The sequence below is a fragment of the Mchenga conophoros genome, linkage group LG19 (genome assembly GCF_057382185.1).
Source record: "Mchenga conophoros isolate Kocher_MC1m ecotype Shallow Benthic linkage group LG19, M_conophoros_male_GT1.1, whole genome shotgun sequence".
Lineage (NCBI taxonomy): Eukaryota > Metazoa > Chordata > Actinopteri > Cichliformes > Cichlidae > Mchenga > Mchenga conophoros.
The window spans coordinates 26,918,323-26,932,429 of NC_140544.1; the positions used below are offsets into that span (position 1 = coordinate 26,918,323).

General features: G+C 39.2%; 1 protein-coding gene across 2 annotated transcripts; it reads left to right on the top strand.

The window, feature by feature from the left end:
* Positions 1–4,889: 4,889 nt before the first annotated feature.
* Positions 4,890–13,891, top strand: LOC146552450 (heterogeneous nuclear ribonucleoprotein Q-like). Of its 2 annotated transcripts, XM_085257465.1 has the most exons (12): positions 4,890–5,027; positions 6,811–6,967; positions 7,922–8,040; positions 8,307–8,414; positions 8,574–8,687; positions 8,969–9,145; positions 9,397–9,532; positions 9,914–10,119; positions 10,259–10,408; positions 10,511–10,632; positions 10,774–11,096; positions 11,558–13,891. In XM_085257465.1, the coding sequence occupies exons 2-12, from the start codon at positions 6,823–6,825 to the stop codon at positions 11,584–11,586; spliced, it is 1,629 nt and encodes a 542-aa protein (XP_085113591.1). In that variant the 5' UTR covers positions 4,890–5,027; positions 6,811–6,822; the 3' UTR covers positions 11,587–13,891. The 2 variants fall into 2 exon arrangements, with proteins under 2 accessions (XP_085113591.1, XP_085113592.1); XM_085257466.1 differs by lacking the exon at positions 6,811–6,967.
* Positions 13,892–14,107: the final 216 nt, after the last annotated feature.

The window sequence follows — 14,107 nt, forward strand, 5'->3', positions numbered from 1 at the left end:
TCCATCTCTTCAAGTATGATCTCACATGAAAAATTCATACTGGATTCTGTATTACTGACAAGAAAGCATCTGGTTAGCTTATAACATTACATCAATACTGTATATACATTTTTTTAGAGCATGTATAGAGCTGTTAAAAACTCGTTGTCCCCTCACACTCACAAGATCATCAAAGAAATGTTGACATTAGACAAAGACCATTCATTTACCCTAATACACGATATTATGTTTTAAAGACTGCATTTTGTATTTAGGTTATCTTTGACTAATATTCAGATTTGTAAAAATGTATCCGATGTTCAGAAACATGTAAGCGTGAGAAATATACAAAGAAAAAAAAAGAAAGCAGGAAATACTTTTTTCACAGCACTTTGACTCATTTTAACACTGTGGCTTTCTGTAAAAACTGAGATGTAAGATGTGAAATAGTTCAGTCGAGCATTTTTGTCTTCCTCTTTTCACCTTATGCTGTGTTAAACTAACTCCAATACATCTTATTTCACGGGCAGACATCAATTTTCATGTACATTTTCAGCACTTCTAAAAATAATGCATGTCTTCCTCTGTAAAACTCACTCACTTCCTATTGTGAACTTTTAAACAGGCATTACAGAAATAAACCTAAAAAGATTTCATCTGTTTCTCAGTAGAGAAACATTTTTTTTTAAAGAAAGGATTAGAATTAATTTAGATAAAAGAAGCTATGAATTAATGAGCTGGTGTTTGATGGTTGTTAGGGGGGATCCATGTCTCCACCTCTAACATCTAAAATGTCAAGGATGAATATGAATGTATTTTGGATTTTGGTTGTGTGTTTACATAAGAACCCATCCCTCGTGTCCTTGGTTGTGCTGGTGATAAATCCTTGGCTTAAGTGTAGAAGACAAGATGTTCAGTGGCCCGAAATGTTAAGAGATTATTTTTTTTGCCATATGCCAGATCAGTCGTTGTAGCATGAAATGTAACTGCGTTATAAATCTAACATTCATAATAAAGTAATTATGCTAAAAAGTATTTGACTGTATGCTGTTGCTTTGCATAGCTGGAAGGCAAATCCAATTTCAATCAAATCAAAATATAATGGCCACATTAGCGCTGCTATCTGAGAAGGCCTTTCATTGAAACTGTTAATTTTAACCATAAAAAAAGAATAATACTACATCTCTTTGACTGCTTTTATTCATTTATTTATTTATTTTTTACCCTTTCATGCTTTTTTCTGGGTTACTTACGTAACACCATATTTGGCTATTTGCAGCAGTGTCTAAAATAACTGCTTCAAATCATCACTGATGAGTGAGTTCGTGTAATGAAGCCGAGCTGAATAAGTATGTCAAAGGAAGTGGAGATGTTATGAGATGTTTACAGTAACTGACAGTTCAGAGGAGGGGTGCTGCATATTAAAGGGATTTAACTGAAAGTTCACTGAAAACAACAGTCAGTGATAGAAACACTCATCTTTCTCACTAATCTGTTTCACAGTCTTCTGCTTTTTATACTCAAGTATTATGTTACATTTCTGCAGATTCACTTGAAAGCCTCAAACTACTACCTTGTCCACAATCATCTCATTCCACTGTCAAAATGAGGACAAGGATCAAAAGTTGTAGTATACATAGTTACGTGCCATGAGAATACTCTTTAGTTGGTTAGATGTTGATGATGTAGAAGAAGCGGCTTTTCTCAACCATTGAAATAACTGTCATCATCACTTGTGTTTTTCAGGACATATGGTTTTTCAGGACTTTGTTGTTGTGAAACTGGCCAGTGCATTTCTTCTATGTAAATCATTTTTTCTTCTTCTTTTTTTTTTATCTCACATGTAAGCTATAAAGTACAAATTCAACACTTTGAATAAACTACAGTTATTATGTCTGCTTTGTTTGTCATGAAATAATAGGGGAATCGATTTGCCTATGAAACAACTTGTCAGTTAATTAAAAAAAAAATTGAAGAAGATGGATAAAAATGGCTGCCATTTCTATATATTTAATGCTAAATTTAACAAACAAAAACCCCTTGTTCAGAAGTCTGCTATAACATTGTTGTTTGATTTAAAATCTGCTGTGGTAGTGAAGAGAGGCAAAAGAACAACTGTTGATAAGGATGTAGAAGAGATACGATGTATTCTTAGTTACCAAGGTAACTGCAATATTTAGTGATAACAAATTTCTATTAAATCTTGAACTAACCAAGCAGACTGGAAAATGTGTTGTATAACATGAAGTAAAGCTGATTGGACACAGTGGTCGTAGCACAATCTTACATTTTCAATTCATTGGGTTAAGACTATTTACATCATTTAGCTTTTTCGAACGGGGATATTGACATCCTGGAAAAGATTACTCTGATTAGAATTGAAATGCTTTGTAACAGGATAGAAGTGATCACTCAAATCAAGTTTGGAATCATTTCTAGGGAACCTTTCCACTGTGGGGACAAGTGGATACAAACCATTACAGCAAAAATTTCCACCACAGCATAACAGAGCCACTAGATCCACTCAATAGTTCAAGTTTTTCCTTTATTTTATATATGAGAACATGAAAATGAGCTCCAGCATGCAAGAAATATCAGATCAAATATTATTTCTCATTCCTCGGACTCCAGAATCAACTTTCTGGGATTTCCTTACCTGGATGATTGAGCATCCATCAATAGCATCCAACACAGAAATGTGTTTCTGATCCCCTGTGAGTGAGAATGATGGGGGGCCAAAAAATTACATTCCTCTTTCTGTGTGCTGTTAATTGATGTTCGTAGGGGACTTTCAGTTACACTTTTAGGTACAAAGATCCCTTTTGATGCTACTGTGCATCTACTCAAGTCAGTCGGTTAGGGATGTGTTAGAACAGGAGATTCACAAAACTGCAAGGAACAGAAATTTTGCTGAGTTCCTCAGAAGGGAGATTAAAAGAGACACATGGCAGCATGAGAAATATCCCTAGTGCCTGTGTCTATTTGAATATGCCTGAGCATGTGTATTACTAAAAAAATATTAACAAATATAAACCACAACAATAACATAAAAACTATCACTACATCAATTACATATTAATTACTACTGATCAGAGTGCTTGGAGTCATTAAGATATTTATCTTTATAGAGAAATGTTATGTTGCTGTTATAGTTCGGCCTGTGGATCTGTGACCTATTCTGGTTGTACTCCACCTTTAAACTTTTGTCATAGGCAATAGTCTCCAGTTCTCCCATGACTGGTTTTTGGGTGGATGTTACAGCTCTGTGGTGCTGGCTTTAGACATCTCCACATTTTTTAATGCCAAAATAAAAAAAATTTATAGCTCAAGGAGAAATTCAAGAGAAAAAGTTTTGTTTGTCTGACTTATTAATGAGCTCTTTGTGTGTGTAGCTCTTGAAACAACAGTTTTTGAATTATGCTTTAAACTACATTTGTGACCTGTTTTGGGCATTAGTAGTGAGCTTTTTACTATTCCACAAATTCAAAGTGGACATAAACCTAACCTGTTGACTTCTCTGGGGTATATCGATTGCAGTATGCGAAATAAAAACTGCGCATATTGCAAAAATGCTAAGGTAGCCTATCTATAGGTTTTTAGGACTGTATCCCCTCTCTCGTCCCTGCGGGCGGTCTGTATCCTTCAACCTCGGGTCCTACCGGAGGCCTGGGAGCTTGAGGGTCTTGCGCAGTATCTTTGCCGTTCCTGAGACTGCGCTTTTCTGAACAGAGATGTGCTTAGTAATTATCGGCGGTATGTTTTTTTTTTTGTGTGTCTTGCTTTGTCTTAATTGCCTACAACTGTGTCTGATTCCCTGAGGTGTTTCCCCAAGGTGTACTGAACAGATAGTCCAAGACTTTGTTATATTATCCGTGTAAGTTCTCATGGATTTTGAGTTCTGCGCTTTTTTCCAATGTGGACTTTGCCTTGACTTACAATCCAATAAACACATTTTTGGGCTTAATTTCTGTATTTGGGTCCTTCACTTCACAACCCATGACAGAAAATGCTTTTTTTTTGTGCAGCCACAAACTTTTATTTCTTCAACCTTGAAGTGTTCCAGCCTCATAAACGCTCTGTGCGTCAGCAATTACTTAAGTTATATTAAAGCTCAACACTGAAATAAATGCCTTTCGGATCATAATGGTAAATTGTTAGCAGAATCCCAAATTTATAAGTAAAACAGTGCCGAACTTGATTTTTCTGCAACACCAATGCACGCAAGAGTAGTGCTTTATTAGTAAAGGCTTTAGTACGAGTTTATATAGGCTATCAACTTTGATCTGTGACTTTTCCTCTTTTTACATATGTCGTTTGTCACTTTTATGCGCATTACTGCTCAGTAAATATTACGATGCAACTTTGCATGGATAAAGAAGAGTGCAGCCTCATAACTCACAGTTTTGTTTTGTTTTTTTGCAACATATAGTCATATTGTTTCGGTATATATACGTTGGATCTCAACTAGCCTACACAGTCTCTTTATTGTGTTTACGAAATGGGCAAGTGCTATATCTACGAGAAGACTGACACAGTGTGGTGAAAAGTGGGACATACTTACCAGATTTCACCGTCATTTTACACTCATTATTAATGCTATTATCACTGGGTTGACAGTACATTATTAGTTAAGTAGTCTAAAAACAACACATATGTTTAATTTGTGTAATTCCTTGTTTCGTGATTTACTTTCGTGTTTAAATTTGATGTCTGTTTGTGCCACCCTTTTGTTTTTTTGTTCACTTGCACCATCAATAAACGATTCCGACGCGGTGAAACGACTGCTCTTTTGGAGTTATGACGGATGCTGCAGATGACCTGCTGCTCTACTGTAAAATGCATACAAGGCAAGCCCGTGCAGGGATGTCCAAGAAACCCCATCGACGAGACAAAACTCGAGGCGTGAACGTGGCAGCCATTTTACATCATCAAGAGTGAATGACTGAAGCCGGACCAGTGCCGGGAGTTTTACACTTTTCTCTCTTTTTCAGTATCACATTTATCTTCCTAAATAATCAGCACCATACACGTTGGTGTGCCAGCGGCAGGTAGGGCGAATGCTTGTAATTGATAACGTTATTGTTGCTTAATTGAGTGCTAAAAAAGTGTGAATCGTGCGGTGCTGTTTCAAACAATGTGGAAACTGGTGGTGGTTGGGAACGAGTTCTCCAGACCGGCTTTTTGAAAATGGACTCTTCCTATGTGGCGGCACGTTGACAGACCACGCATTTAGCAGGCTAATCCTCTAGCTTCCAAGGCCACGTTGGATCTAATTGTATTTAAAAAGCTATGCTTTGTCAATTGGCTAAGTCCTCATCGACAAATGACGTTGTAACAATGGCCTCACTGAAATTCCGTTCGAATTAGCATGCTAGCATAGGCTAACCCATTTTGACAGATCACGAAAATGACATGCTCATTGTCATTGTATGCTAACAGCACTTAGCTGGCAAAGGCCGGTTATATTGGTAAGAAGTGGCGATCATCCCTTAGTACTTTACTAACACATGTGTGTATTGCATACTTAAAGAATAACTATAGCTGTGTTCATAGTAAATGCACACAAGCGCCTCATGTTATTGTCCCGATTAATGCCCCTAGCTTGATTGCTGAAACATTAGCCATGCAAACTAGCCCGCTCGCTAGTTAGCTTCAACGTGTGCGAGTCGGTCCCTCCCCGCTAAACCTAACCCAAACCTAACATTATGGTAGAAGTTTGAGGGGAGACTGCGGGGGTAATTCATTTCCATAAAACCGATAACGTGAATAGGTTAAAAATTTAAGATCCATTTGTAAATGGGTTTCACTCGTGCATTTGGCGTAGTAGAAAGGTTTTTGCCACGGAGAAAGCACGTGCCTACCGATACGAGATTGATTAGCAGTCAGTATAGCACATCGACTGGACAATATGAGCTTCTGTTAATGTTAGGCCAAAACATAAGATTGCCGTCCACGTTTTCGCTGAGTCTGCCGTTGCCGGATAGACATTGTGACCAGTGAGCAGGTAGATTGCTGCTGTTAGTACCCCAAAATCTATTCACACAAAGGAATGAGAGGCAGTGTTTGGGTTGGTCATTAACACGATTATTGGAGTGTTTGTGTTCAGTGTAACAATAGTTGAAGGTATAAACAAAATGCTAAAGTATGCATAGTTGTTCATTGGTCAGTCACCGGAAACCGGGGTTCACTCTCTCTGATGGAACACGTGTATCAGCTATCTGTCCTGTGCTGAAGTCAGTAGTGAGAAGGTAAGCTAACATGTAATTTAGAGACCGTAGCAGGCAGGAGAAGACTGAGATTCGGGCGTTAGCGCGTAAACTTGGCTCCGTTTGCTCAACTTTTTTTTTTTTTTTTTAGCTCAGAACAAACCAGAATGAAAATACTGCCACATGGCCACGAACCTCGTAGTTAAACCTTTTCCCCCTTCTTTTTTTAATTATACATATGTAATATGCAGCTGAGGTGAATTCTTTGGTGAAGTCTTTGGTATGTGCTTGTCCTGAACCCAATGTATTGCACACAGTGTCACACTGCCTATATCAGGCTTTTGAGCTTCTAGTTCAAGCTGAGTGCTAAGTCAAGATAGTGAAAAGTCTCCAGACTGGGAAGGAGCACATGACCATGATAATTGGTTCGGCACATGTCAGCATCTCCTTTGTTAAAATTGGGTTTTATTAGTATGAAAGTTGCACTCCAGCAAACATTACAATTGGTGAAGTGATTTTTCCCCCAAATGATTTTCCTGACAAGTCTGAGACTTCACACTCTTTTGAGCACATCACAATTGTTGCCCTTGACCCAGGATTAATTTGGCTCATTGCATTTACACAGATTTCTGGAGACATGGCCACAGAACATATTAATGGAAATGGTCCAGAAGAACCAATGGACACCTCTGCAGTTACCCATTCTGAGCACTTCCAGACTTTATTAGAAGCTGGTTTACCACAGAAAGTTGCTGAAAAACTAGATGAAATTTACCTAGCAGGTAAGGCACCATGAATACTCTTGCATATTCAGTATGCAAATTTTTATGTTTAGCAATTTCTTGCATGTATTGTCATTTTATCACATTTTTGAATGGGGGAATTGGGATCCCGAAGCAACTTTTTGTGGTTTCCTACCAAAATGGGTACTGCAGTGCTACAGAATTTTAAATTACACATTACCAGAGTGTGTAAATGATTGCAGCATTTGCATTCCCAACATGGTTGCATGAACACTGGTGTCAGGGCGAATGAATTCTCTCCCTCTCTCTCTCTGGGAGTCTTTTGATGAGCCTATTCAGTATTGCTATTAATTTCTGTGAGGTTTCTCTGCATCCCATAAAATTATAGCAGAGCAGTGACTAAATGGGACACTAGCTACAGCTTAAATAACTGTTGATTTTTAGTAGAAGATCAAATGGGGATGAACTGTAATGACAAATTTTTTTTTGGGGGGGGGGGGGTCATTTTAGGACTTGTTTGGTTGGCCACATCTAGAAAAAGTACTGGTCTGGCCTTTTCAGCCAGATGGAACTGAGGCAGAAACAATGGCAGCAGCTGTCTGGTATATGGCTGCCTGGGACAGGTGACGGCCTCTCCATAAAGGAGAATGTAGACTGGCTCATTAGAAACTCCCAGCCACAGTATAGAGGGGCATGAGCATATCGAGTTGCACTGTCACATCTGTTGTGATTAGTTCTGCAAAAATTTGCTGGTTGAGGAGTAAAGTACAGCCCGACTACTGAATACGGCTCTATTAGATTATGCTCGTCCCACTCCTCACTCCTAATTGTACAAGTCATTATTCATTCATTATATTGGTTTCACAAAATAATCCCCGTTTAAATACTTCATTTAGGTCCTTGCACTTTTGTCAATTATGTATCATTTTTGTAATTTTTTTCCCCCCTTATTAGTAGCTCACTATTTGTGTGTGTGTGTCGTTCAACCTGCAGGTTTGGTGTCACACAGTGATTTAGATGATCGAGCGATTGAGGCTCTGAAAGAATTCAACGAGGAAGGTGCTCTCCAAGTCCTTTTGCAATTCAAGGACAGCGACCTCTCACATGTTCAGGTATGCATGCGGTGCTGCTGCTGGTGCTATTTACATAATTTTGAATACCTCAATGCAAAGCCACAATCAGAGTGTTAGTGTAATGAAATAACAGTATTATGTTGAAATGTGCAACTACACTATAGGTCTTAATTGTCATTAAGCTTCCTGTTCCTTCTGCCTGCTCATATATATTGAAGGGTAAATTTCATATATTAATATTTGACAGTGAAATTGATAATTTTTTTAGTTACTGTTTGATCCCATTTAAATTGTTTGTCTTTCAGAACAAAAGTGCCTTTCTTTGTGGCGTGATGAAGACGTACAGACAGAGAGAGAAACAAGGGACCAAAGTGTCAGACACCAACAAAGGACCAGATGAAGCCAAAATCAAAGTGAGAACTGATGGTTCATTTAAAAATCACTCTAAAACTGATTTCATGCTTCGTTCGACACTATTGAATAATGAATGTTTTTTGGGCCCAAAAAATGCAATAATTCTGTCTCTGCTCCACCTCTTTTTCTTTTTTCCCTTATTTTTTTTTAATTGTTAGGCTTTGCTGGAGAGGACTGGCTACACACTTGATGTGACAACAGGACAGAGGAAGTACGGTGGTCCCCCACCAGAGTCTGCCCATTCAGGGGCACAACCCACCATTGGTACCGAGGTATGAAACAATCACTTATCCCTTTATTTAGCCATTTAATATGCTGCACCTTTATATATTAGTGTGTTCTGAGATTAATTGTATGAGGTGCAGTAATTTATTTTATGGTGTCCAAATGATGAAACTATTCACTGCTGTAGTAACTTTGGTTACACTGATAGTTTACCGCTAAGACCTGACTGGATACCATTTACCACAATGTTAGTACCCTTTGTACCACGCATCTTAAATGAGTACTTTGATCTCACGCGCTACACCTCCTTTTCCTGTCAACCTGGCAGATTTTTGTAGGAAAAATCCCCAGAGATCTTTTTGAGGATGAACTGGTTCCACTGTTTGAGAAAGCTGGGCCCATATGGGACTTGCGCCTGATGATGGATCCCCTAAGTGGCCTGAACAGAGGCTATGCCTTTGTCACTTTCTGCACTAAAGAAGCTGCACAGCAGGCTGTCAAATTGGTAGGTCTACTGTAATACTCTAATTATGACCAGAAAATGAGTTATTCTATGGCTTTGTTTTAACAAAGGGGACTTTTCAAATGAAGAATAAAGGAATATATTTATGCAGCATGCATGTGCCTCATGTTTGTCAATGGCGACTAATTATCTTAAAGCATCACCACCAGTTGCAATAAGCTCTCCTAACTAGACTTGACTGTCTCATTTTATTTATATATTTTTTCCTCTTATACTCCTGCGTCTTTTTGCAGTGCAACAACAATGAAATTCGACCAGGAAAACACATTGGAGTGTGCATCTCTGTGGCCAATAATAGACTGTTTGTTGGCTCCATCCCCAAGAGTAAAACGAAAGAGCAGATTGTTGAAGAATTTGCGAAAGTAACAGGTGAGTCAAACTGTTTTTTAACCTTTCCCATCCATTAACCATCTTGGAATGGGTTTCGCTTTGCTTGTATATTTGATTGGATACACCTTGCACATTTGCAGGTGTAGCTTGTCCAGTAGGTATTTTTAAAACTTTTTTTTGGTCCAAATGATGATCTTATGACTGTACTTGAGTGATTCACATTACTCTGATGGTTTACCGCTAAGATCTGACTGGACACAAACTGCAGAAAACGTCGTTTTTCAAATTTTATTTCTCTAATTTTGATCATTTCATGTTTTGAATCAAGCATTTATGGCTTTAGGTTTATGCTTTCCATAGAACATTTGACTTAACTGCTTCTTTGTCTACACTTCTCTCTCCTGTTTCTTCTCTCTACAGAGGGTCTAAATGATGTCATATTGTACCACCAGCCAGATGACAAGAAAAAGAATCGAGGTTTTTGCTTCCTTGAGTATGAAGATCACAAGACGGCAGCTCAGGCCCGGCGCCGACTAATGAGTGGCAAGGTCAAAGTTTGGGGAAATTTGGTCACAGTGGAGTGGGCTGATCCCATTGAGGACCCAGACCCAGAGGTCATGGCCAAGGTAAGGCACAGGACGAAAAGTCCTCAGCAATGTAACCTTGAGTGTATTTGCACGCACAACCTCTTTCGACTTGTGCATTTGTTTGGATTTGCACTGCATTTCTGCATGGGGAATAAACAAAACATGCTTCTCTACCCAGGTCAAGGTGCTGTTTGTGAGAAACTTGGCGAGCACTGTTACAGAGGAGATACTTGAAAAGACCTTTAGCCAACACGGCAAGCTGGAGCGAGTGAAGAAGTTGAAAGACTACGCCTTCATACACTTTGAGGAACGAGAAAGTGCTGTGAAGGTATGAGGGGAAACTGTCTCAGAATCAGACTGTTTGTACTTAACCCGTTGGGATTTTTGTGTATGAATGGTATTTCACTATTGTCTCGATTTCACGTCATAGGCTTTGACTGATCTTAATGGCAAAGACCTCGAAGGAGAGCACATTGAAATTGTCTTTGCCAAGCCACCTGACCAGAAGAGGAAAGAGCGTAAAGCCCAGAGACAAGCCGCTAAAACACAAATGTAAGCAAGAACTTTGTAATTGCAACTAGGTTTGTGTTGTGTGTAATTAATCCAACAACCTTTTTAGCCAAAACTGTCAAATTTAAAATTATGTTATATGGCATGATGGCTTCCTGATGAGAACTCTGTATCCCCTCTCAGGTATGATGATTACTATTATTACGGTCCCCCCCACATGCCACCACCAACAAGAGGCAGAGGACGAGGCGGTAGAGGAGGTTATTCTTATCCGCCTGATTATTATGGATATGAAGACTATTACGATTACTATGGATATAATTACCACAACTACCGGGGCGGCTACGATGACCCGTACTATGGCTATGAGGACTTCCAAGCATCTGGGAGAGGAAGAGGAGCAAGAGGAGTCCGTGGTGGTGCCAATCAGACCAGGGGCCGTGGTGCTATCACCCCAAGGGGTCGAGTGGGCTTCTCCCAACGAGGAGGCCTTGGAACAATCAGAGGTTAATGACTTTTTCCTGTGTGACCACCCACCCCACCTCCACATTTTTACTTTGTGCTTTTTATTTTCAAATTTAAAAATACATTTAAGCTCGGTTTGCTGTAAGCAAGTATTCTGACATTGGGTCAGAAATTAAAGCACAAAGTTAAGAGCAGTGGCGTGAATGAAACGACTGATGGATAGAAAATGAAAGCAGCTATAGTTGTGAAAAGTTAAGGGCGATTATCTTCAAATGAACTTGGCCATATTCTAAGGCTCCAGTTTTCTGGTGGGATCTTTGAGTCAGCTTGTTTGCCAGCAGAGAGGGTCATTCATAGCATTTTTAAGGCCAGCTAATGCCCACATAAGTGGCAAGACCACTGGTGTGAATGTCGGATGTCTGCTCTAATTGTCTGATTTATGGCAAATGTGTGCAACATTGGTTTCCTGTGCTAATTTCATCTTTCTTTCTTATTGGTCCAGCAGGGAAACGGGGCCGAGGGCGGTCCTGACCTGTCACAGTGGATACTGACTTGATATGTGGGGTTACACCGTAAGCTGCAATGGATGTCGAAACAACAAGCATGAGAAAAAGGTCCAATGATATTCCAGCCTTACAGAAGAAGCATCTCCCCTCCTCTATATTTTAACTCACTTTAGCCCTTTTCAGACATGGGTTAATGCATAACTATAATCTCTTTAGTGGTGTCATTCTGCCAATCAGACATGGGTCACTTTTACATTAATATTCATCATGGCATCATTCAGATATGCCTACGATAATGCATGCAAAAGAATTGTTACTTTATGGCAACAAATTCTGTCAGCATCAACTCAAAATGTAACCACGTTTTTGAACGCTTGCGCTCTCTGCGCTGTTAAGGTTTTCCATGCAGAGTAGGAGATGCATCTCTTATGGATCGTGAAGAAATGTCTTAATATTTGGAAACCAAACAGATAAGAGGGCATAGGGCAAGTTTTGCTCTTGAACACTTTCTTTTGTGAGCCGAGCAGTTTAGAGCAGGGGTGCCCAATCCCGGTCCTCGAGAGCTACCGTCATGCAGCTTTTAGATGCATCCTTGTTCCCACACACCCGAATCAAATGAATGGCTTGTTATCAGGACTTTGCCAAACACGATGGCATGCTGAAGAGGTAATCAAACTATTTGATTCAGCTGTGTTGGAGTAGGGATGCATCTAAAAGCTGCAGGATAGTAGCTCTCGAGGACTGGGATTGGGCAGCCCTGGTTTAGAGCGTCAACATGAACTGTCTATCTTGGGTGTGCCCATCCGTTAATGTTACTGTGTACAGTTCAACCTTATGCTGTGTTTAAAGACTTGTTACTAGGTCCAACCTAGTAAGCTTACCAATGCAACTTTCATGGAAAAGTGACCTGGGTGCTCATGCAAATGAAGCCACCATGTTCAGATTATTGGAGAGTAGTGCATGTCTGAAAAGGGCTCATTTTTTGTTTTTGTTTTGAAGCTGCCACCTTATAAAATGACTGGAGGAGTCTGAATACTTGCCACAGCCTCTTTGCTGAGTCCCTGTTCCTAGACGGGGACCTATGAATTGCCCTTACAATCTACCCCTTCCCTGTCCCTGAACATGCCATTTTAATTTTTTTTTTTTAAATTAATGACGAAATTGCACTTTTTAAGTTCTTAGGTTTGAAGTGGCTCAAAGGAGCTTGATGCTATTGTATATTTTTGTGCTAATCGGAATTTTTATTGTCGGAATATCCATGTTAATCTTAATTGTTTGATCTGGATGTTTGAAAGAGAACATTTGCAGGGTTTTAGGGTGTACCCACCTGGCATGGATAAGTCAGGCATTCCAGGAAAGTGGTTCTTTTCAGAACTTGTCTTTAAAGGGTTGGTTGACTACCTCAGTACAGAGGACTAAACTACCCGGCCTGTACTGTAAATAGGGAAACTATATCGATGAAAGCAGGGCTTGTTTTCATACAAAATATGCACAAGAGCTGCAGCGCAAAAACGATGTACTTAATGTAATATAGTCATTTTAGCTGCAGCTCTGCAGACTGCAAACAGTCACACCGGGCATGCAAAACAATCTCATATGATGAGTCTGAACAAGCCCTGCTTTTATCTTATTTTGAACTGAATTAGCTGCTTTGCTTATTCAGAGTATGTAGTTACTGGTTGTATAGTTTTTCGGAAAATGTTACTTTTGTAAAGGCTTCAAGATCACGGGCATCCAACTGCCTTTGATTAAAAAAAAACAATAAAAAAAACAAAACAAAAATAAAGCCCTGCAGTGTCCCTTTTGTGCCACTGTATTCTTCCAGTGGGTTTGTTTTTATATCAATACAACACATTTTCAGACAGCATCGGAATAATGTAAGAGCCTAATCCAATCCTTCCTCTTATAAGATCGTGTTAATCTCGAATGATCCCTCCCCAGTACAGCAACTATGTAGAAGATCTCTGGAGTTAATCTTATTGGATGACTGACTTGCCATATTGCCCAGCCAGTGAGCATGTGTGCCTAACATTAGCTGCTATGATTTGGTGAGGGATCATGGTCTCACAGTGGTAGAAGGGATACTGCAGTGAACGATTTCTACTTCCAGGTATAGCATAAAGGAAACTGCTCTTCAATCCCAGTTTTCTATACAGTTAACTCCCTCAGTAAAATCATAACAACCACCTTTTGAGAAAAAAAAAATGTTAGCAGTTTTAAACTATTGTTGGTGGCCAACAACGTTTTTTGCATTCCTGCAAATAAATTGTTTTATACTGTAAAATGGAGGTGAGTGTAACTTATTTTTGTAATAAAGTTTTTGATTTTTATCTGTGTCTTACTCTTTTGATTAAAACAAAAGCCTTCATGAGGTGCAAGGACTTTATTAACTGGAGGCAGTCGATCATTTTGGATTTTGGTATTTTAAATTTCATGTAAAAAGATTTGCATTAAAGTTTCATGTTAAAATGCAAGATTTTGAATAAATATTTTCCTAAACGGGTTGACGAGCGCAGTGGGGGTGTGTAATAGACAAGATCTAATAT

Coding starts and splice junctions, on each gene's coding strand:
- LOC146552450 (XM_085257465.1), top strand. CDS start 6,823: ATGGCCACAGAACATATTAATGGAAATGGTCCAGAAGAACCAATGGAC. Junction 6,968..7,921: donor AGATGAAATTTACCTAGCAG/GTAAGGCACCAT, acceptor TTCAACCTGCAG/GTTTGGTGTCACACAGTGAT. Junction 9,533..9,913: donor AGAATTTGCGAAAGTAACAG/GTGAGTCAAACT, acceptor TTCTCTCTACAG/AGGGTCTAAATGATGTCATA.